Below are 23,774 nucleotides of genomic sequence, written 5' to 3' on the forward strand. Positions count from 1 at the left end.
CGATTCACGTATATACGCAGCTGACCTCGCAGGGTGTCTGTGCTGCACCTTTTTTTTGGCGCTACCTCGAACGCCCCACCAAACAGCATACAGAAGTACACACAGTAAACCAGGAATCAGCAGCGTTTCAAATTGGTTTATAAAAAAGAAAAGGAGCAGTATCCGTCACACTTTTCAGCAGACACCTGAACTATGCTGTAAGGGAAGGGAGGAAGGGCGCCAAATACTCAACAACCAACCGCACTATAAAGGCTTTTGTCTCATCGCACTTTAGTGGTCCAAAGTACCCCTTAGAATTTTATCAACTTGGTCATGCTTTCCAATTCGTTGCCTTTGGCCTGAATTCAGGCTCATTGTATTTGTTTAATGTATCACCGTTTAATGAAGCAATGATTGTACGTTGGCAAAAAAGCCACGCTTACTTGCGAAGCGATGTATTCAATTTGGCGACTTCAACTCTGAAAAAAGCTGCACAGCCTGCAAAGATCACTGTTCCAGCCACTACCGGCGACGCTCAAAGACGACGTATAGATGACTTGTAACTACAGTTGAACCCGGATATGTCGAACTCGAAGGGGATCGTGAAATAGTTCGATATATTGATAATTCGATATACAGTGAAAGCTCGTTAATTCGAAATTTTGGATAATTCGAAATAGTCATCGTGGTCCGGTCTGCAGTGCATAGAAGTCTATGCGCGTAACAGCTCGTTAATTCACTCAAAAATTGGCGCTGGCACCCATAATTCGAACTGCGCGCTGCCAAGCGGCGCTGTTAAAAACCATTGTTGGAAGCTTTCACAGCAGAACGATAGATGGCACAACCATCGGGGCGCCGCTAGGGTGCTGGAACAAGTACTAAACAGTCTTTCCTGCCGCGACTCCTTCGAGGAACGACGTTTTAGTGTTATCGACCACGGTTTCGTGTTGCATTTCGTGAGCCCTCGTTTTGCACGCCGCTTGTTGTGAGCTTGTGTCCGCGAGATGTGTTCGCGTGGGAAATACTGTGCCAAGACGGTGAAGGAGAAAGTGGCTATTTTACGCGAGGTGGATGAACGGAAGGCCAGCAAAGTGGAAATCGCGAAAAAGCACGGGATTCCACCAAGCACGTTGTCGACGTACGTCCGAAATAGGAAGGCCATCGAGGATGCCTATGAAGCCGAAGATTTCGCCAGCAACAGAAAAAGGCTTCGGTTAGCCAAGTATCCGGAAATTGAGACCGCTGTGATCACGTGGGTGAAAGAAATGAGAAGCGCTGACATTCCACTGAGCGGCCCAATTATCATGGCGAAGGCGGCCGATTTCGCCCTGCGTTTGAATGTGGAAGATTTTGTCGCCTCCGAAGGATGCTTTCACCGCTTTAGAGACAGACATAATCTTGTCTTCCGGGTGTTGTCTGGAGAAGCCAAAGAAGTGGATGCAGAAACTTGTGCCACGTGGCGAAGCGGTGCTCTGCAGCAGTACTTAGAAAGCTACTCGGCACATGATATATTCAATGCTGATGAGACGGCTTTGTTTTATAAGCTCCAGCCCGACAGAACAGTAACATTTAAAGGGGACAGCTGCGCTGGCGGCAAGCGAAGCAAAGAGCGGATTACTGTTCTGGTCGCCGCTAATATGACCGGGACGGAGAAGGTCCCTCTTTTTGTTGTCGGCAAGGCACATAAGCCTAGATGTTTCAAGAACATTAGGACGCTGCCGACGGAATACTCCGCCAACAGCAAGGCGTGGATGACGGGCGAATTGTTTAAAAAATGGCTCTTGAAATTCGATCGGAGGATGGAGCTAGGGAAGCGTCAAGTTCTCCTCATTGTGGATAACTGCTCGGCACACAAAGTCGACGCCGAGCTGAAAGCCACAAGGCTCGTCTTTTTGCCCGCCAACACGACTGCGGCCTTGCAGCCGATGGATCAGGGGGTGATCAGAAACATCAAATGTTTCTATAGGTGCCACATGATCGAGCGCATGACTTTGTGCACTGGAAACCAGAAGACCAGCACCATCACATTGCTCACAGCAATGCACATGTTGGTGCGTGCATGGGAGCAGGTCACGCCGTCCACAATTGCAAACTGCTTCCACCACTGTGGCTTTGCTGCCGGAAGTATGAAAGAAAGTGGCGACGATGGCAGTCCGGAGCCTCTGCCTGCGGCTGTGCGTGCTGTGCTGCAGGACGTCAGTTTTGATGATGACGTTGGAGTAGACAGCGATGCAGCAGTGTGCGGTGCCCTAAGTGATGAGGACATTGTCGCTGAAATTGTTGGGGAGCAGTCTGTCCCAGAAGAGGCAGAAGACGAGGACGACGACGAGGAGCAAGAGCCCGTGCGTCCATCCGCGGCAGAAGTTATGGGAGCGCTGAATGTCGCGCGCCTTTTCTTCAGCTTTGAAGGGGGGGAAGAAGACTCCCTGCGTCGCATTCGCATGCTAGAAGACCGAGTGAGTACGGTAGCCCTCAGAGAGAAGAAGCAGAAGATGATAACAAACTTTTTTGCTAAATAAATGTTTTTCGTGCCCTCCGGGCATCAAACGCCTTCATTTTTGCTCATTTTCATTAGTTCGAATTTTGGTTAATTCGAACTGGCCTGGCGGCCCCGTGGAATTTGAATTAACGAGCTTTTACTGTACAGAAATCGGCTTGAGACGCCGCTTGCGATCATGAAAAATGATACTGTATTTGTCGCGCAATCAACCCACTCGCATAATGACCCCCCCCCCCCACCCCCCTCCCTTTGCCCCAGAGAGAAAAAAAAAAAGAAAAAAAGAAAAAAAAAAAGGGTTTGGTGGCGCATCCCACCGTTTAGACCGTCGCATCCACAGCTCATTTGTGGCAGCGCACCAAGATGCTGCGCAGCGATAACGTCAAGGCGCGTTTATCTTTTGTCTATACTTTTTATAGATCCTGCAGTGGCAGGGAGCGAACTTGGCAGAGTGCCCACGTGATGGCTTGATTGCACAAACCTGGTTCGATTTATCACACCGCGCTTGGGGCGGGCATAGTCCACTGCTGCAAAATCGTTGGCAAGCGTGATAGCTGAAAATGGCGTTTGAAGCGAACAATGCTAAAAGCCAGTGTCATGATTGCAGCTGACCGCGTGCTTCCATTGATTCATAGATGCAAAAATAAACGACTCTCGCAAAAAAAAAAAAAAAAAAACAAATCTGCCACTCCTTAACATCCACAGCCGCCATAGCTTACGCTGTGCCGCGCGTTCACCAAGTAAGAACAACTCTTGCACAAGAAAAAAAAAAAAAAAAAAAAAAAAAATTGCTGGTTCATAACATCCACAGCAGCCGTAGCATGCGCTACGTTGCACGTTCAGCACGGCGGCAAGAATGAACGACTCTAAAAAAAAAAAAAATCTGCCACTTCTTAGCGTCCACCGTAGCTTACTGGCATTCAGCACAACGACAAGAGACACGTATCGCACGTCAGCCTCCGCCCGCAGAGCGTTCACAACACACACTGGAGAAGAGTCTGCCACCGGCCTAGCCAGCTGAACTGGCTTGTCCGCGCATGTGTAGTGCGTGCTGCTGCGAATGAAGACCGGAAAAGAGAGAGGAAGGGGAGAGATAAAGCTCAGCAGAAGAGTGGGCACACTCTTGCGCTTTGCTCTATCACGTTTTTCACCTCTCCCGGCGTGCTGGCACGAGGCTAACATAGCGGCAAACAATCATCGCAGATGAGCGCGCCTTTGGGGAAAGGGCGCGGCGCTGCCCTAGACCAGCCATCACCGAACTGTGCCCTCTCATCCCTTCCGCGCGTGGCTTGAAAACGTCACGCGGCAAACGGCCGAGGGTGATATGATCGTCTTTGGGGAAGGCGCACCATGCGTGGTGCGGAGTTTGATATATCGAACGACCGGTGAAATTGAGTTCGATATACGAAGCAGCTTTCCTATACTTTTTCATGGGATTTTCAAGGGGATATTCCGTGAGTTCGATATAACTAAAATTTGAATTATCCGGGTTCGATATATCTGGGTTCGACTGTATTCGATATTGTATATGTGTATGTATTTGAAGCCGGCAGCTTCAGCTGGCTTTGTCTCCACAGTGAAACGACGTCATCAAAGAAAAACCGATGACCATTACTCAGCTGGGATATTTTGAAGCTGCAAGCAAAATTTTTTTTTTCATAATTGAGCATAAAAGAAGCTTTGAAAACACTGTATTCAGTTTTTTGCAGTTTTCTCGGTTTGACCATTTTTGCCGTTCAACTTCTACTTGTACGATTTTGGTCCCTTTTGTGTTATTTTGTAGCTAAATATGTGGAACCTCGATTATACATCCCTCAGTTACGCGACGACCCGCATTTTACGCCGAATCGGTTTGGTCCCGGCAAAACTCCCATAGAGACAATGTATTAAAATCCTCGATTATACAACACGATTTTATGCCGACCTCGCTTCGTACGATGGCCCTAGTACAGCGCAGAAAAAAAAAAAAAAAAAAAAAAAAAGCAAGCTAAGCAGACGCAGGTTGTCCCGTAGGCACATTGTAGCCGGCTGATAATGAATGGGAAGTATGTAATCTCCCAAAGGAAGCAAAGGCGCTCAGAAAGGCGGCCTGAGGCGGCTCCCTTCAACCACAGCGGCAGCCGCTGCCGCGTGCAACAATTTTTCTTCTTTTTTTTTTTTAGGGCAAGGCCTCTGGCGGCAAGAATGTTGTACTACTGCATTTCAGCTACGAAAAAAAAAAAAAAAAAAACGTGGGATCAAATCTGTGATGTCAAAAATGTATCCTGCAAGGACATTTATCACCGCCTTAGTAAATTATATTACAAATAGTAAAAATTAAATGCGAAACATATGTCTTATTGTCAGGTACGAAACTGACACATGCACTGAATGCGCCACCGCTTCTTTATCCGGTGTGGGCCGCTGCTTCTCTTTTGTGCTGCACAGTGTTCCGGTAAAGTGTTTTCCTTCTTGGTCTGCTTGGTATATTTGGCGTATTTTCAGCTGCGACCGGTGTGGCTCACGATGTTGCGGAGTCGAAAGCCGCTAAACTTGGGAGAAAAACTTCGAATAATAGAAGCTTAGAAGCGGAAAGGAGCTACGAAAGCCAGCATTGCCCGTGACCTCAATATTTCATAGTCGTCTTTGAAAACCATCCTTGCCAAGAAGGACACCATTCTGCACAACGCAAGCAAGTTCGGCCTCAAGAGAAAAGCTGCGAAGGACGCAAAGTTTGTTGCCATGGAGAACGCCCTCGTGGAGTGGTTGCGCCAGGCACGCAGTTCGGGGATTGCCGTGGATGGCGCAATCTTGAAAGAAAAGGCGTCGGCAGTTGGGTTGCGCTTCAACATGGATGATTTCAGCGCGTGGAATGGCTGGTTAGAACGTTTTAAGAAATGTAATGGGATCGTTTACAGCCGCTGCTGCGCAGAAAGCGCTTCGGTCAGCCCCTCCACCATTGCAGAGCGGACTGCATCATTGCTGGAATTGATACGAAGGTACAAGCCGTCCGACGTATTTAACGCGGACGAAACGGGTTTTTTCTATAACCTGCAGCCCGAGCAGACATTGAGATTCAAAGGAGAGAGCTGCAACGGCGGCAAGCGGAGCAAAGAGCGCCTCACCGTGCTGTTCTGCGCCAATGAAGATGGTTCGGAAAAACTCGCTCCCCTTGTAATTGGAAAATTTGAGAAGCCGCGGTGCTTCAAGAATATGAAGAGGCTGCCGTGCCAATACAATTTCAGCCGAAAGGCTTGGATGACTTCTGCTATATTCTCTTCATTTCTGCAGCAGCTTGATTCGAAGATGGGCGCCAGGAAGAGGAAGATTCTTCTTGTACTGGACAATGCGCCGTGCCATCCATTGGACACTGCACAGTTGAGGAATGTAGAAGTAATGTTTTTACCGCCAAATTGCACCAGCCAGCTGCAGCCACTTGATGCCGGAATCATCAAGTGCGTGAAGCAGAAGTACCGCAGCAAGTTTTTGGTGCAGCGTCGGCTGGAGGGCATGGAATGGGGCCAGGCAGACAGGAAGCTATCTGTCCTGGATGCTATGCACTACATAGCTAGTGCTTGGGGCGCGATCTCCTCAGACACGATCACGAATTCCTTTCGGCATAGTGGATTCAAGAGATGCGATGCCTCCTCTACCACTGAAGCTGCAGCATCAGTCGATGAAGAGCCCAAATTTGGCGCTCTACAGCTGCCAGTGACCTTTGCTGATTACGTTGGTGCCAACGACGATGTCGCTGTGTGTAGCGCAGTGTCGCTGGACAAAATCGCCGACAGTGTGTGTGCTGACGCTGCAGGTACCTCCGACGAGGAGGACGCGGACGACTCTACAGAAGCCAGCGTGTCTGTTCCAACCTACGCAGATGTGTTGCGCAGCGTCGACAACATTCGTCGGTTTGTTTGCGCTCGCGACGAAGACGCCGACCTGCTGTCAGATGTCGCAAATCCTGAAAGAAAACTAATGCGTCGGGGCTGGGCAAATGTCCAGAAAAAAATAACGGATTTCTTTTAAAGGTGAGAATAAAGGGTTGCTCACAGTTCCTCCAAACAAATGCTCGAGTGTTGACATTTTTAAAATAATTGTTGACATTTTTCGATTATACGACGGTTCTGCGTGGTCCCCTTAAAGTCGCATAATCGAGGTTCCACAGTTGTTGATTGCAATAACGGTTAGAGATGGCGACTAGGTGCAAGCACAAAATTTTTATCTCCTGAAATAATTTTAACAACAATTTTAGTTTTTCAGCCACAAATTTGGGTGATCACAACTTTTGCACTGGAAGAGCTAGAAATATGCTGTTACCCTTGCTGCATTCCTTGATCTTTCTAGAATGTATTGGTATGCAGCTTTTGAGCATCCATACAGCAGTTTTTTCTAAAACCTTATCAGGATCTTTGTTCACAAAATATTGCATATCGACAAAAGTATTCTCTTTTTGCTAAACGCGATTTCATATTTGAGATCAGCATGCAGAATTACATATATCTACAAATTTTCAAAGCTGCAGCTTCAATATTAAAAATGTTTTCTCAAAGACCAATGTCCCCCCTTAAGGGGGGACGCGGGTCTTAAACTGGTCAAAAATGGGCGAAAAATTGATTTTGAGAAAAACGCATTTTCGGAATGTTTGTACCTTTGAGCACTAGCCTTCAAAATATCAACACTGAATTCGGTCGGGAAATACGGTAAAATCGACTTTTAAAACGCCGCGAGAGCCTCGAAATGGCCAAAAAGGGGTGAAAATTGTTCGAACTTCCCTGCGCGTGCTGCGGGTGAAGCCGCCGGCTTGGAGTTGTTTTGAAGCTTGTTTCTTTGTGCGCATTTTGCGGCATCTCCAAATGACGTATTTCAAACAGAACGACCACCGTCGCGGGTTTTCCGAAAGCCGTTTCCGGTCCGCTGATTGGCTGGAGCGCGCTCGCGAAGCGAACCCCTCGTCTCGCGCTTCCCATTGGCCAGCGCGACTGACTTGCCATTTTTTTTTTAACTTTCTTCTTCGCGGCTGCTACTTTGCTCGTTTGTGATGCGCTTTCGCGATCGTATCAGTCGTTCCTGCAGCCTATGCTGGTATTTAGACGTAGCTTGATGGACGTAGCCGTATCAGGAGTGTATTGAAAACGGAAGCGCCTAGCGAGTGCGCGTCGAAGAACGAGTACGGCGGCGCGCTGCCAGGGTCACGTGGCGTGTTCTCGACCTAGCTGCAGCACGTCTGGCGGCATATAATCGTTTGCGAGCGGTTCAGAGGCATCAAAGATAGTATCGATAGATTTAACTGTTCAGCTGATACTCATGGTCCCCACCAACGCTACCACTTCGTTGCTTTTTTATCGCGTCGCTTCAGACGACAGGCGAGCCTGACATCGCGCCGTCGCCCGCGTCCCTCTTCCGCGGACGGTTTCGTTGTGGTTTTTTTTTTTTCCTTTTCTTTCTGTGTGTGTGTGTTTTTTTTTTTTTTTTTCAGATTGTCTAAGTAATCGCGTCGTTGCGCTCAAGGGGTGTGAAAGTTCGAGCTTTAGCTCCAGCGAGGGACCCCGTGTGCGGCCCTGCATGCGCTGTACAGCAAAGTAACAAAGTTTCATTCTGGAACATTAGTCAATTTATTAGGTCATTCTAGTATGCCGCTGTGTTTTAGCCTTCAACTTTGTGCAAGTTTATTAATATTGCAAGACCGTTTTATCGTAATTTTGAGTATTTGTTTGCCTTGAAGGGCACTGCCACAGGCATATGAAGTGGTAAATGAAGCTTCTCACGCTGGTTCTAGTGGTGGTATATTTAGACTTTGTGGCAAGCTTTTACCAGTATTTGGGGAGGGTACTGTTATATGTTTAGTATATAGCCTTTCTCATAAGAAACAAAGCCTCACAATGATTCCATTTATACTACCATAGCTGCAGTGTAGCAAAAGTTAAAGGTCTCAAAATGCAAATAAGTTTTTCTCAGTGCTGTTTCTGGACACTGCACTCAGCCTTACTGTGCTTTTTCTCTACATTGTCGTTGAGTGATAATGACAAATTTAGCATCACTGCAGTCATATTGAAAAGATCAAGGGGTGATCTAACACTTACATCAATCTACCGAGATTTTTTCAAATTGCCATTATTTAAAATAATATTGCATGTCAAAAATGGCTGATTTCCTAATGGCATACACTACCTTGGCCATGGGTAATGGTGATAGCTTCAGTTTTAATTGACATATTCAAAATCCAAAGACAGTTTTGGAAATGGGAAGAGCATGACATTTTTGGTGAGAAATATCACAGTGAGGCTACTGATTGTTCAAGTTATAATATGTGGTCAAACTTCAAATGCAGTTTTCTCAGTTTCATATTTTTGGTCGATCTCTACAGTCTTACGCAGGGTTTTGATAACTTCTTTTTAGTTCACACAAATAACTTTGGTACCATTTTCTTCAGAGAGAGATGAAGTACCCGATGATATTTTTAATTTTTTAGTTTAGGCAATGGATAAATGTCAATTTGAGATTAGCTTAATGAGTTCGTTTCAAATAATGAAGCCTTTTACTCTCACCATAATATGTGAGGATGACGTGCCTTTTTGAGGAAAACAAAGGATGTCATCGGGTATGGGAAGACTTTGGCTATCAATTTATGTAATTAAAAGCAACGAAATGCAATGAGAAAGTTCATTAAAGCTGCGTAAGAAATTCACTAATTATGCTCTGGACTTTGTTAGATAACTTTTGGTCTAAGACCACCAGCTCAATTATAATTACGTTTTTGAAATCAGGAGAGAACACCACATCTGTGTGCAAAGTTTCACAAGATTCTAGCCACAACTTAAAAAGTTAGTTTTAAGACCTTCGTCCCCCCTTAAGTTGAATCAGCTCGAACTCTTGCCGACAAGCATCACATCACCACTGCAGCTTATGGATCAGAGTGTGATCTAAGCATTCAAGTCATGCTTCTGAAAAAAAAACCTCTCTGTAAGGTGCTGCTGCGCATGGACCAGAGGAGGAGTGCAAGGTAGATGTACTGCGCACCATTTACCTCCTCAACGATGCTTGGCGGCAGGTTAGTGCACAATTATCACAAAATGCTTCAGAGATGCAGGGACTGCTCAAACTGCAGTGCACACAGGATGGGCCTCATGTGGCTCACAATGGAGCCGAGGAAGATCCGCTGCTTAATAACTGTGCCGCCTTGGGAATTCAGTTTGACAAGTATGCTCACATTGGCAGTGATGTGGCAACACGCCAAGAAAAGACAGTGCAAAGCACTGTAGCTGACGCATGCCGAGAAGAAAGTGAAGAGGAAGATAAGTCTAAAAATGAGACCATCGATGACACTACAGAGACACCTGTGCAGGCAGAATCAGCAGCCCACATGATTAAGTTCTTTCAACAATTCTGCACAGCCTGTAAAATAAAAGCAGTTTTAGTTTTTCACTGGCAAATAAATTGCCATTCGGGCCATATTCACAGGAAGAATGAGTAATTGGACAGTTTATTCATTAGTTTAGTTCTAAAAAATGCATTAATATTCATTGCTTACTTTCACACAACAAATTCTGTACTCATAGTGTATTGTTGCGCTTATCAGATTTTCATCGAGAGACTGTATACGTAGACCGCCTCGATGATGCCAGATGTGGGGCAACACACACATCTGCTGCATCGGAACCAATTGGCATGCATGCATCGACAGCGCATGAAAGTGGATTACACTATGCTAATTCTCTACTCTTAAAGTAAACATACTCCTGATAAGGACATATCTTTCCAGTCTCTTGATGTTTTGTCCATGTATTGCTTATGTCATATAAATGCGCTGTATTGTTAATACTATATCATATACAGTCGATTACTGATTTTTCGGACACCTAAATTTCTGGACATGCTTGGACATACCTTTAAAGTCAATGTATTATGCGGCTCAAACTTTCGGACACTCTAGGGAGGACTATTCGATTTTTCGGACATTCCAAGCGTCAGCCGAGCCACCTGCCACACATTTTGAGTGGTGTCGCCACTATTTTGTTTGTTTACTTTTTCCTTCGATAGCCTCGAAACCGGTGCCGGCCTTGCGTGCCACTCCTCAGCTAAACTGACGTTGGATCGAGGCTATATTATTTGCCTAGCAGCTTCCGCTTCCGGAACGTTGCAGCTCGCTGCCGGAGTGCTTCTTTTTTTTTTCTTTTAGCTTGATCGCTTCGACTGCCTGTTCCTCTGTGTGTTTGCCGTGCGTTTCACGTGCATTGCTGAGCATAGTGAGTAGGCCTAGCCATGGTTGTGCTGATGTGGCTACTGTGGCTCGCATTTCATTGAATCGGCTTCAGTTCTTCAAGAAGCTGTTTCCGGATTTTATAAGGAGCTTTTTTTTTTTTGTGCAACGCAGCAGCGAGAAGGCACTCAACGGAGTCGATGATGTGATCCAGTGGTTGGCGGTGGTGGTGTGCCTTGACAGTGGGAAAATCTACTCTGTTGATTTGCTTGGAGCACTTAGTATGCTCGCCAATGCGTGGAAGTCGGTGGCACCCACAACGCTGTGCAATTGCTTCCGCTACGTGGGATTTGTGCTGAATGACAAGTCGGCTGCCTTGGGCGAGGAGAGCGTCGCCGAGCAGCCGTCAGGCAGTGAGCTCATTGATGACCTTCGCACTGCAGGTGTCAAAATTCCATCGACCGTCTCGTTTTCAGAGTTCACAGACGTGGACCATGAGCTGGAACTGTGCACTGGGCTCACAGGTGCAGAAATTATTCGCCAAGTGTTTATGGAGTCTGAGAGCGACAACGACGATGACTCACCTGCAGCAGCGCAGCCGACACAAGCTGAGCTGATGCAAGCAGTCGCAACCCTTTCGTCGGCTTACGGCGACCACTATGATTCTCGCCAAAATTCTAGCGGACCTATTAGCACGGAAGTAGACCGTGGTGCAGAAAAGCATTCATGACTTTTTCCAGCCTCTAAGTCAATAATAGGGAATAATTTGAGCTTTTTTGGTGCACATTTGTTTTTTCGGACTGCCCAATTTTTTGGATATTAAATGGTCGTCGGCTTATTGCACTATCACTCTTGCTTTTGTTATTACTGATGTTTTCTAATACACTTCTCCTTGTATTACCTTGGCCTTTGATCCAGCAGTGCATGTAAAACAATTCGAGGTCACTTTGGGGACTAAAGTAATGAAAGGTGAAAGCTTGAGTGCTGCATTCTGCTACGCTATTTTACTGGTGCGCGGCATTATTTAGTATTTAATTAGTTAATTATGCAACTGTCACTGATTAGTAAACAATTAATTAATTATTCTTCAATTAATCATTGATCAATAAGGCATTAATTAGTGTGTGAATATATAACAATTATTTAATTACACAATTGTCGCTATTTAGCAATTACTAATTTGTCTTTAATCAGTAGTCATTTAAGTAGTTATTAATTAGTCCCTAATTGGTAATTGCTTATTGTTTGCCATATGACCATATAAGGCAGCATTAATTATTAATTAACAAAATGATTATGCAACTGTCACTAATTGGTAATTATTAATTTGACATCAACTAGCAATTATTATTTACTCATTTAATTAATAATTAGGAAGCAACAATTGATTAGTAATTAAACGTTAATTGTCATATGACCTTATAAGGCACACATTTGCACATGCTGTTCAGGGTGCACAACATTATTTAGTAATTATTTAGCTCAGTATGCAACTGTCATTGTTTAGTAATTAATTAGTAATCAGCAAGCAGTAATCAGTGCTCAGTAATTAAGAAATTATTAATTATTTATTGTGCAACTACCACTAATGAATAATTAAAAATTAACTAGTCATATAGTAATTAATAATTGATTGGCATATGGCCATATAAGGCATGCATTCGCACATACAGTGGTGGTGCTCCGTGATTGGTCGAGACCTCCATTACGTCATCTCGTCTCGACCAAACAGAGCCGCCGCAAAAGCGTGACATTTTTTCTTAAAACCAATTTTTACAGCACCCTCTCCCATACCCTGGCTATTTCTAATCTAAGCTCTGAAGCAGCTTCGCTGGCAAAAGAAACTGCTCCCCGTCCCTCAGTTATAGGATTAACCAGCGCTATTAGTCCTTTACTGAGGGCAAAACCTGCAATTACCCATAAAAGGGTTGTTTTCAAAGCAGAGCTTCAATTTTCATTCAAAACCCGAGAAATTTCGACTTGAGTCCTAAGGGACGCACCTTGAATCTTGAGGTTTGGTACGGGGATCCATCCAGTGGGTCGGTGCATGGATTGTGCCTCGAATTCCCCGCACAAAACGGTCACCAGGGCCATTTCTGCCCATTGATGACAATGGCATTCCATATGGATCCACCCCACGGCTCCGGGATGAAGATCTAACATCAATCATGCTGCATTTAAATGAAGATACAATCAAAGAAGCTTTAAAAAGACCCGGAAGCACATAGGGCTAAAATAGATAGGAGACCCATAGTCCAAAGCAAAAGTTGTTTTATCAGTGCGAACGCGACGAATTCAAGCAAAGCCCTACAATCTGATTAGAAAGAAAAGAAAGAATTGGATAAATTAGAACATAGTAACAGCTTTCTACTAACACTACTTTGCTTTTCTTTCCTTTTTTTTTTTTTTTTGCAGCCATACCTTGACTCTGCTTCACATTTAGTGCATGTCAGAACATAGTCTCAAATTTCCATCTGCAGTAAAATGCTGTTCAGAGCAGAGATTTCTGCCAAAATTTATTTTTTTGAATCTCTCTAGTGGACTATTCCAGTGCTATGCTTCTTAGTGTTATGAAAAGGGGAAGGTCACACGTAAGTAAGGACATAATAAGCCTAATTAAAGTTTAGTAAGCATAACTACTCAGCCAAATGATGATATGTTCTACCAGTCTAATCTCAACCCACCGAAAAGTTTCTGACGCTTTTTTTTCCCCTGTGCATGCTGACTGCTTCTCTCTTGCAGCCTACTAAACAATGACAGCCACAGAGGTAAGCATGAGCGGGGGCGGGGGGCTGTAGTCACGCTCACAGGCATAGAGAAGGGGGTTGCAAATTTTGTCCCATCCCCAGGGGGGCCACTGTCAAAACTTTTGCTCCGCATAGTTTGCTTCGCTTGCTCCGAATAGTATTTCAGTGCTTGTTTATGTGCACATAGTGTGTGTTTGTCTCCCTTTCTTTCTGGGTGCTTGATGCTGTTGCAATCCAAGTAAAAGAAGAAAAACTGGCAATATTTAACTTATGGTGCACTTTAAAAAAAACATCCAAGTTTGAAAGCTTTTTAGTGACTCAAACTAAAAGAAAGGTGAACTGCTGATTTCTCACACTCCTAAAGTTGAGCAGATGGCGGATGATGAGCAGACAGTGGATGGTGACAGAATCCATGAATGAAGTGCTGTGAGTGAAATGAGCATGTTTTTGTCTTAACTGACTACTGATGGCAGTAATGCATAACTGCTGCCCATCTTTCTCATACCACTTCAGGGGAAAATGACAGAATTCGAGTGACGGTTGTCAGCCCTCGGCGTTGAGCGGCTCTTGAGCAAACAGACAAGGAGACAGCAGCTTCTCTTTATGGCCATTCACTTGGATTGAGCTCATTTACTCTCTTTGTTCACAGACGTTTAAGGCAACAGCCCCAACAAAATCACAGAATGACACTTTTGCCACCCATGACTAACCACTTGCTACAGTTGGGGTGACAACACCAAAGTGTACTATCGGCGCTGCAGTACATGTCGTAGGCGTGGCTCGGAAACGGCTTCTTGACAATGGCGCAAAACGTGCAACTAGCATCGCGGAACAAACTCCAGCTTTGGTTCTTTAGAGGAACCTTCCTTAAAATAACTGGTATTGACACACACATTTCCAAGACATCAAGTGCATGAAATAGAATAACAAAAACCCGGCTCTGCTGCCTTTCACAAAAACAAGAGATGTGACATGAAAATGAAATACGCTCAGAGTCTCACCTTCCAAATGATTGTGAGTCAGAAGGCCCTGCTGTGAGTGGAACCACGTTGGATGACACAAGCATTGACTTTGGTCCTGTATTTCTTTCACTCCAGCTTGGAATTCCTCGTGGAACCATGGAGCCACTACGAGCACTCCCCAATCCAAAGGGGGCTGCAAGGCACAAAAAAAATGCCACTTCTCCTTTATCTCGACAAGAGTGATACAACCCACCATTTCCCCTGCAATGACAGTGGTGCAACAAAATATAGAATCTCGATGGTACAATTATAGTTGATGTGAATTGGCAAAAAATTTCCTAACCACAGTATGACAGTGTGTAAAGTGCGCAGAATCTCGAATGCTCCGAACACCATCCACCATCCCATGTCACTATGGATGACACAAACGCATGTGCACTGACTGCATCCTTGGACACTAAGTGCTTCCCAAACATCAACAATGCCTATTTTCTAGTCGCGCGGTGCACACCGCATGCGGCGGCCCACGGCCTACACATTGCTGGCTCCAGGATCGCTAGTCATTCTCTGTGCACAGGAAGCTGTTAGCTGCTTTGAGCACAGTGTAGGCCCATGAGATCGTAAGTGAGCATGGGCGTGCAGCCGGTACATCACCAATGTTGCCGTCCCCAGTAGCACTGTGTGCATTGCGAGTAGTGAGCTGTGCTTACATGGCTGTAAATAAATACCATCAGCCGCAAACAGATCTGCATGAATGCATCTCCCTCGTTTATATGCACATAGATTTTGGTCGCTATGTATGATATGAAATGTCGGATGACAAGAACATTTTCTGAGACTTAGTGAGACCCATAGACCCATATCATCGAGATTCTACAGTAGTTGCGATGACCACAGCTTGAAATAACACTACACTAAAAGTTAAACATGCTCATTTCCCTTTTGTTCTCTTGCATTTTTTAAGCAATACCACAAGCAACAATAACAACATACATTCCTTCAGCCTCAAAATGCGCCAAGGCATGACATTTCAAATGTTTTGCTTTTGTGTTCTACTGGCACCATAAGAAAGCCCATCCAGCATGGTAACTTATAATAGGTGAACTATAATCATTCCAAGCCAAATCCAGCACTCACATACAACAGTGCTAGCAACTGCATTCTTTTATGTTACTGGGCCAGATCAGTACTGTGTGTGAGTGAGAAAGAGCAGCTAACGAGCCTAATGTGATAGGACGAGTTTGTGTGACATGATGTGGAAAATATATTGCGACTCATGACGAAAACAGCAGAGAAAGGCAGCACTGATGTCTACTGTCTTTCCCTGCTGTCCTACAGAGGCGATCCAAATTTTTGAAGCTAAGGCGGGAATTCAGTTACTTTATATGGGCACAATGGGCAATCTTGGTAGCCAGGTCACCCTTTCTCTCATGCATCAGAAAATGCTGTCATATTTTTCTCGCAGACGTCTTGCTACAGGTGAACAAGTTGGCTTTTGAGAGGCTTGCCTGTTCAATACTGCCACATTATTCAGCACAAGAATCAACCTTTAATATGAATATACGATGGGACATTGAAATCATCAGTTCAATTCAAACATGACACTAAAGGATGCAAATTTACGCCCTTATTTACTTTGTATTGTCTTCATGAACAAGCAGGAACTCTGTCAATCAAACAGCAGGTTCCTTTTCAGCACTATATTGTATGCTTGTTTATTTTTTTGTGAATGCAGCACACAGTGCACCTGAAGCATATCTGGTTCAAGCATAATGTGTCTGCTGCTGCACAACTTGAAAATTTCACTCAGTTATTTCAGTGCAGTTATGTTCACAATCCACCTTCTGGTGGTTCTTCAAGTTCAATTTTTTCAGTACATATGATATTTTGAGCTAAAAACAAGAGCTTTGCTCCCACAGAAAAGCATTGGCACCAGTTGGGACTTCTAATGGAAGTTGACTGTAGCATATGCTCTTATTTCCCATTTTTCTTTAAGACCCACCCAATTTGATGCTCATTAAGAAGATCTTCTTGTCTTGATACCACAATTTTTATTTGCTCCTTTTCAAACAGTCTGTTAGTAGGAGAGCACTGTAACCAGCTACCCTGAGCAAGGCTGAGGTTTCCTCACTGCTCTCGCAATGTTTTTGATGATAATAATGCTCTTAATCAGTCTTGAATAATAGCTCAAAATCAGTAAAGCTCGAAATACACAGGTGCCACATTTTATGGCTTACTGGTAGATTATGCACGTTAAACTTACTAATCCATGGTACCTCAACTGTTTTGCAAGTTTTTGCTTAGTGATTTTATGCTACAGTCAAAAGAGATGGGCTTTGGCCTTGCCACAAGAAAGCATTCTCCTTCATCAGCTGTGATCAGGGTTAAAAATTATAATGCAAGGCCTTTTCAATAGCAAGAGAAGAATTGCTAGCCTGTTAGAATGTGGTCAATTTACTTATATATGTTGCCTGAGTTGTGTGTGCGCATTCAAGTACAAAGAATTAAACTTTTTTGACCCTCCCTTTATTTGCTTACAGCCACTGCATGTCAGTACACTGCCTTCAGTGATTTTATGATGAGATGGAAATGATGCCTGCTGTGCCATGCGGCCAGAGGGCTATCATACAAACAGTGCTACATGAGGTAACTGCCATTACACAGCTGCATATGCGGCCAGAGGGCTATCATACAAACAGTGCTACATGAGGTAACTGCCATTACACAGCTGCATATTAAAAGTTGTCAAGTGGCACACCACTGGCCAGACAAGAACATCATCAAATCTGGTTGTGCCAAACAAGATTTGCATTTTAGATGGCCTCCCTTATAACTGGCTAATGCACCTTTTGTTTAGAGCTGTAGCAACTCGAAACGTTCAGAGAAAACAAAATGATGGAGGACGTTTAAAACTGCAAAATTTATACGGCCGTTCCTATAGAAAAGTTAGTGTGAGCGAGTTGACAAAAAAAAAATAATAATAATATCGCCCACACCATTATGACAGAGAGTAATATGCTCCTGAACAGTACACTCAGTTTGAAATCAACACAGAATAAGTACCGCATAAAAAAAATTCATATCTGCAAAAAGTGCTGTACATGTACCGAAGTCCCGGCTGTCCATGCGTGACAATTCCCTGCGGCCATAGAGGCTAGGTGGACTGAAGAAGCGGGTGGAGCTACTGCGACTAGGTCCCGGTCGGGTAACATCAAACATCGCTCCTCCAGCTGTGTCACCACGGCCACATCCGTGTACGCCAACAACCTCCTGTTGGGGGTGGGGTAGGAGGACAGTTTGGAATTAGGCTGTGACACCAATTTTGCTGTGTTGAGCACTCCTACAAGGGGAAAGGAGGGGAAAGTGGCTGCACAATTAGGTTCACTCTGTAAATATCACAAAAGACATGTATGTGTACGTCAAAATACTACCACGGTAACAGCAAAACCTAGGTATATCAATATTCATGAAGTAACGTTGTCCTTCATGTGCTGGTGCACTGTGCGACTTGGCCCGAAAGACAGGAAGACTATACAAGTAACGTCTAGTATCACCTTCCTGCCCTTTGGTGTAAGCCACTGCATTAAACGCAGTGCATCAGCACACAAAGATGAAAAACCAACTAGCCACCTTTGCAACATTGTTTTTTTATTAATATAATTTCCCAATGTAAGTTGCACTGATAATAATGTATTTCTGAAAACAACATTTTAATGTTTCAGCATTCCATAACATCTTCCCGCACGCTATCAGGCAGTACATTCAAACAGAGGACACAAGTGATAACTGATGCGCTTGACAGTATGCTAGAGGTTCTTTTTCTTTTTTCAACAAGAGCGTTAAGACCATAAGGTCAAGCATAAAAGTCCTTGATCAGATGAAATTTGTGGAAATCAACTGAGTTAAAATGTTTTATCCTGGGACACTACACAAGCTGAAATATAAAATAGATTTTTTTCTCTTTTTACTGTTTGCAGATGTGTACAGTAATACCTCAATAATTCGAATTTGGTTAATTAAAAATCCTGCATAATTGAAATAATTTCTGGAGTCCCGCAATTTCCAATTTAAATTTGGCCACATAATTTGTAGCTGTGGCCTGCACCAGCTTGGTCAATTTGAAGATTTGAGGTGCAATGCGGGAATGCCCAATCCCAATTTTGCCGAAAAACAATGAAGCGACAGCATAGAGCCTTGAAGTGGCACCGCAGAGCGATGCCGATGCTTGATGTACGAATCACCAAAGACCCAGAAATTCCAGAAAAGAAAACCACTCTCTGGTATGGCTTGTGGACCACTGAAGCACATGCCTTCAGAGGAGACTATACGCTTCCCTCTAACACAGTCGTGGACGTCCTCTGCAATTCATCAAGGCCCTTCAGGACTGGAAGCATCCATAGCTCCTCTATTACACTGCTGTGGTTGGCATCCACAGTAGCAGCAGTGTCTTCCCCACGAAGCATCCATTTTTGCTCTATGCCCGTGGCATGTTCAAGCGTGCAACGTAAACCTGCGCGCCGTTTATTTTAATGGTATTGCCAGGACTAGATTGCAGGCTACAGAGCAGTTTGATTATTTTAAGAACTGTCACATAAAACTGACCTTTCAAAAGTAACATTCTAAAATTTGGCTGATCTCTTTGCTGGGTGCAAGGTAGCTTTGGGTGAGTAGTAGGTATTATGTGCCCTATAGACCGTTTACAGCGAGTAGTTCAACTCTTCCCTAACAGGTGGCGCCACTAGGACGGCCGTCATTGCTGGCCTTCGGAACGCATCGGCGCGCAGTGCTAACTGCTGCTGTGTATCTTGTGTAAGAATACCAGCTGACTTTTAAACAGCGCTGCCTTGATACAGGTGTCATCTGTATTATCGAAGTATTCCGCGAGGAAGTAGAGCTAATGACCCTGTTGTTTATTGGCGGAAGAACAGAAGACGATAAGGTGCACAATATGGCCTAGGCAACCGTTTTTCTGGGAGATGTATCACGAGTTCATGTTCCTTTCTGGGACAAGAAAGCGCCTGTGAATTGAAGAGAATGGCTATACCTCACGCCCCAGCTTGTTTTAGCGCCGGCAGTAGCCATGGCAATGCGAGAACGACCCTGACGTTTTCTCAGGAATTGGATATATTGAGTCTTTGCACTGCTGCCGAGTTTTTTTCGGAGGGCGTTAAGGTACCTTGACGTTGCTATTAATGTCTATGCAGTTATACGAATTGAATGCGCAGAGAAGGAAAGTTAGTGTGGCCATGTAAGTGAATCTGTTTACTTTAATTAGGTACTATTCCCTAGGATATGCGGGATCGAATCTCGGCCTCGGCGGCTGCTTTTCGCTGGAGCCAAAAACCCAGGCGACCGTGTTTTGTGCGATATCAGTGCACATTAAAGAACCCCAAGGGATGGGAATTTCCGCAGTCCTCCACTCATAGCCTGAGTCGCTTTGGGACGTAACACCGCACAAACAAAACCAAACTTTAATTAGACAAGTACTGCTGAAATACATGTAATAACTGCTGCTTTTATGAAACTAATGCACGGGCCAATGATGAAATTTACCATGATAAGATTTTTTTATATCCCCGCTTGCTTGGGCTGCGTACTGTGCGTTCTGAATTCCGGTGCAGTTTCCAGTCACCTTCGCCCGAGCGCAGGTGAACGCCGCTGAGCGCCTGATGCGGCCTTCAAGCAGCGTAATAGTCTTTTGAAGCCAGGACGTTTACAGGAGATACAATTATATCTTATCAATTGTCGGGGATTACACGCGCGTCCATATTGAGCAGTAAGTATTGTGCACAATGTTAAATGAATATTCATAATGCGTCTCAGCCAGCATAGTCTGAGCATGCGTTCGCTCTTTGCGCAAGAAAATTAAAAAAAAAAAAAAGTTTGAGGGAACAATCAGTTTGTAATCTTTTCAGTTTTACAGAAAATGTTTTCCACTGAGAGCGCTAGAGAGGGTATTGGTGAAAAAAAAGTTAAAAAAAAAATGAGTCGACGGCTGACGGTTTGTCGAAACGTCTAGCCAATGCAGATAGTTAGGAGGATGCAATAAATGAAATACATGGTTAAATTAAACCTTTTTTAGCACCTACAAACACACTATGAGCATTCACAGGAAGTTTTTCGGCTGTCTACAAGCTGGTTGTCCCCAGCGATAGCGGGTACGCCACACCGTGCAGCCGAGTACTAGCGCGCCGAAAGCCGTCAAACCAGAAGGCCCGAAGGCCAGCGATGGCGGAAGGGTCACATGATCAAATATGGCAGCGCCCATGCGCTCGCGCTGTAAAGGGTCTATAATGATGCCTGTCCCTGGGAAAAAGCATGGTGTGCCATGCATCAAAAGGAGTACTTTGGTTATGTGCGAATTGGCTATGCTAAAGGAAACTCGAACTGCCCACTGTTTGCAGACTTGTGTTACAACCGGCCTTAACGCTTTTTGCAAACAAAATGCAAAAAGCGTTAAAGCCGGTTCACATACAAGCGATTGAGCGAACTCGGCGACGAGCGTCAGCGCCGAGCGAAAAATTTCCAATTTGTTGTAGCTGCGTTGCTTGAGCTGTTCGAGTTGCCGTCACAGTTCAAAACAGGATTTTGCGTCGCAGTGCCAGGAATTGTGAGCGTTTTCACTTGCATGTGAAACAGCCAGTTGGTGGCAAGTCCCCCTGTTTTGAACACCGTATCCACCGCTCATGTATTGGCTGTGCACCAAGATGCTGCGCAGCGATGAAGTCATGCCGTGTTTATCTTTGATAGCTCCTGCAGTGGTGGGGAGCAACTTGGCAGAGTGCCCGTGATGTCTTGATTTCCCAAGCCTGGTTCGATTTATCACGGCGCGCTTTGGGGCGGGCATAGTCAACTGCCACAATATCATTGTAAAGTGTGGTAGCCGCAAATGCCGTTTCAATTGAACAATGCTAAAAGCCGGTGTCATGATCGTAACTGACCATATGCTTTCGTTGATTCATAGATGCAAGAATGAACGACTTTCACAAAAAAAAAAAAAAAAAAATCTGCTTCTTGACGTTCACAGTCACTACAGAGCACGTTCAGCACGATGACAGAGATGAACGGTTCTTGTAAAAAAATTAAATAAATAATAGTAATAAAAAAACCCAGACCTGCCGTTTTTTAAAGGGACGCCGTGGCGTTCTCCAGACCACTAATTCCAGCGGGCCTCTAGGTTCTTTAAACCTTCCCGATGCCTCAAAGCCCAATCATAACGGCGTAGCACTTAATATTTCAATCTGCTTAAATAATCAGTGTTTTGGCACCGATGTGAGCAACACACGACAGCGAAATTCGTTAACGGATATGAGGTTTCCTTCTCGCATGGGCGCTGCTTTGCTGATTGGTTGAGCACGCACTTTAGATTTTACATTCGAATGTTTTTCAAGTTACTATGCAGAAAACAAATAAATGATCTTTTAATTCTGTGTGTGTTCTTGAAGTGTTTGTAAAGATAGGGACGTAAACTCGGGTAAATTCGGTGTTGTCAGCAAGCGCGGTGGAGCGTCTGCTTGCTGTGATGATGGTGATGGTGGCTTTACCCCTTGTTGCGGGTCGCTGCTGCCAAAAAGTGCGGCTACAGGTTGAGTTGGTCAGGCAACCATGGCAGATAGCTTCCAATATGTCAGCAGAAAACTGCGTTTTTCACAGATTCCGCACTATTCGAGCACTGGGCGAGCGAAATAAGAGAGGGGCTCCCTCTCACACTGGCTCAGATATGGTGCTCTTTTAATTGTATTTAGAATTTTATAAACCTAATAACTCTCGTTTCTGTGCGCCGATTTTTGTAATTCTTTTTGAACTGACATCAGCACTGTGTAAAGAACCTAGAGGATGGCTAGAATTAGCGGCCTGACGAATATCCCTGTGCCCCTTTAAAGGGGTCATGCCACAGTCATCCAATATATTACAGTTTTGTAGTCGGGCAGGTAATACCGAACCTTATTCTATTTAGGAAATTTGAGCGCCCTAGACCCGTTCCCTATTCCGAAATAAATGGCAAAAGTTGACACCACGAAGCTCCTCCCACCGACAGTGACCGCCATGTTGAAATGCTTAGTGACGTCATAGGCCAACACCGGCCACTGCGTCGTCTGCTGCTGTGCTGGCGCTGATAAGCAGCCGATAAACTGTACTGTCTTTGTGCTTTCTAAACGACCAGCATGACTACCAATAAGTGTACTCGGCATGTTTCTGAAAACAGAACAGACTGTAGTGAAGCGCAATTTAGTTCTTGTTCAGGCATCCACCTTCAGCGTGATTGGCACCATCGTCCAATGACAGCAACTCCCTCCCCATCCCCCCCCCTCCCCGCGCCGTAAACACTGCCGCACCGGCCGCGCCTTCCGCGCAAACCGTCCGTGCCAGCGATACAGCGGATCCCTTATGTCAGTGGCAGAAAAGCACGCTGAATTTTTTTTCTCGCAATATTAATAGGCCGTCGAGAAAAATGAATGCTTCGTGTGAAATGCTGACCCATATGATGGGTGTTCTTGCTCATAGGCGGTGTGGTGCCAGCCGTGCTCCTTGTATGCTAGCTCTGCTGCTAAGGCACTGCCGAAAATAATCATTTCCTTTACTACGAAACAGTAGGGTTGAGAGTAAAAAGAAATTTCATGATCGAGTGGCCCATTCACTAAAGCGCCTCGTTGATCTACTACAAAGTGCCGTCAGCTGTGGCTTCAATACGAAGTAATTTAGGCCTAGCGACGATTAGAGAGAAACAGACAGCCAGAGCGCCGTCGTCCTTTGCACTCGCAGGCAGGGCCGTCGCTGTAAGCTTGTGGCATCCAGTGCTGTAAGCCTCATGAGATTATCGTCTACTTTCATGATGTGGCTAGACTTGGGCCCGAGAATGAGTAGCATGATGCTATAAGATGGGACGGCCGATGTATTGGGTGTCTCAATGTAGTGCGCTGTGCCCTATACACTGCACTGCTGCAATGTGGGGCAGTACCTGAAGATTGTACAAAAGCTCCGTCGGGTGGCACTATATTCCTCACACATTTTTTGTGTTGCTTTTGAGACGCGTTTCAGTGTACAATGTGTACACTGTTTGAGAGGGGCAGCTCATACGCTTTTCGTACTAGGGTGCCGACGTGCAGCTGAACTCCGCAAACAGATGCCACAATTCCCTAGGTTAAAAGCGCTAATAGAGAACGACGAAAAGCTGTTTTCAGTAACGTTGGTAAGCGGCATGACTGCAGTTTGGCCGACATTACCTCAGCTTTGCGTAACCGCTGTTGATAGTGCTCGTGCACAGAACATGCAGCAGACGAGGCGGCGTCAGCCTAGGTCGTCACCGACTGCACCGATTGCCAGACCAGCAAACTGTTCACAAATAAACGAAAATTACTAGTTTTTAAAAATATCTGCAGCTCTGATGCAGCTGAAACTTTGAGGTTTATTTG

The 23,774-nt window shown here is 44.9% G+C and overlaps 1 protein-coding gene across 7 annotated transcripts in view; it reads right to left on the reverse strand.

Moving 5' to 3' along the window:
* The window catches only part of vir (VIR_N domain-containing protein), a 228,572-nt gene that overhangs the window by 19,089 nt on the left and 185,709 nt on the right, over positions 1 to 23,774 (reverse strand). For 6 of the 7 annotated variants that reach the window (XM_084588113.1, XM_084588114.1, XM_084588108.1 and 3 more), the window contains 3 exons: positions 17,463 to 17,631; positions 14,401 to 14,554; positions 12,653 to 12,823 (listed from right to left, as the gene is read on the reverse strand). In XM_084588113.1, coding sequence (XP_084444239.1) covers positions 12,653 to 12,823; positions 14,401 to 14,554; positions 17,463 to 17,631 — 494 coding nt within the window. The remainder of the gene's footprint in view (positions 1 to 12,652; positions 12,824 to 14,400; positions 14,555 to 17,462; positions 17,632 to 23,774) is intronic. The other variant, XM_084588112.1, reaches the window with a different exon arrangement.

This window comes from Amblyomma maculatum, chromosome 1 (genome assembly GCF_055883805.1).
Source record: "Amblyomma maculatum isolate TAMU_Amacu chromosome 1, ASM5588380v1, whole genome shotgun sequence".
Taxonomy (NCBI): domain Eukaryota; kingdom Metazoa; phylum Arthropoda; class Arachnida; order Ixodida; family Ixodidae; genus Amblyomma; species Amblyomma maculatum.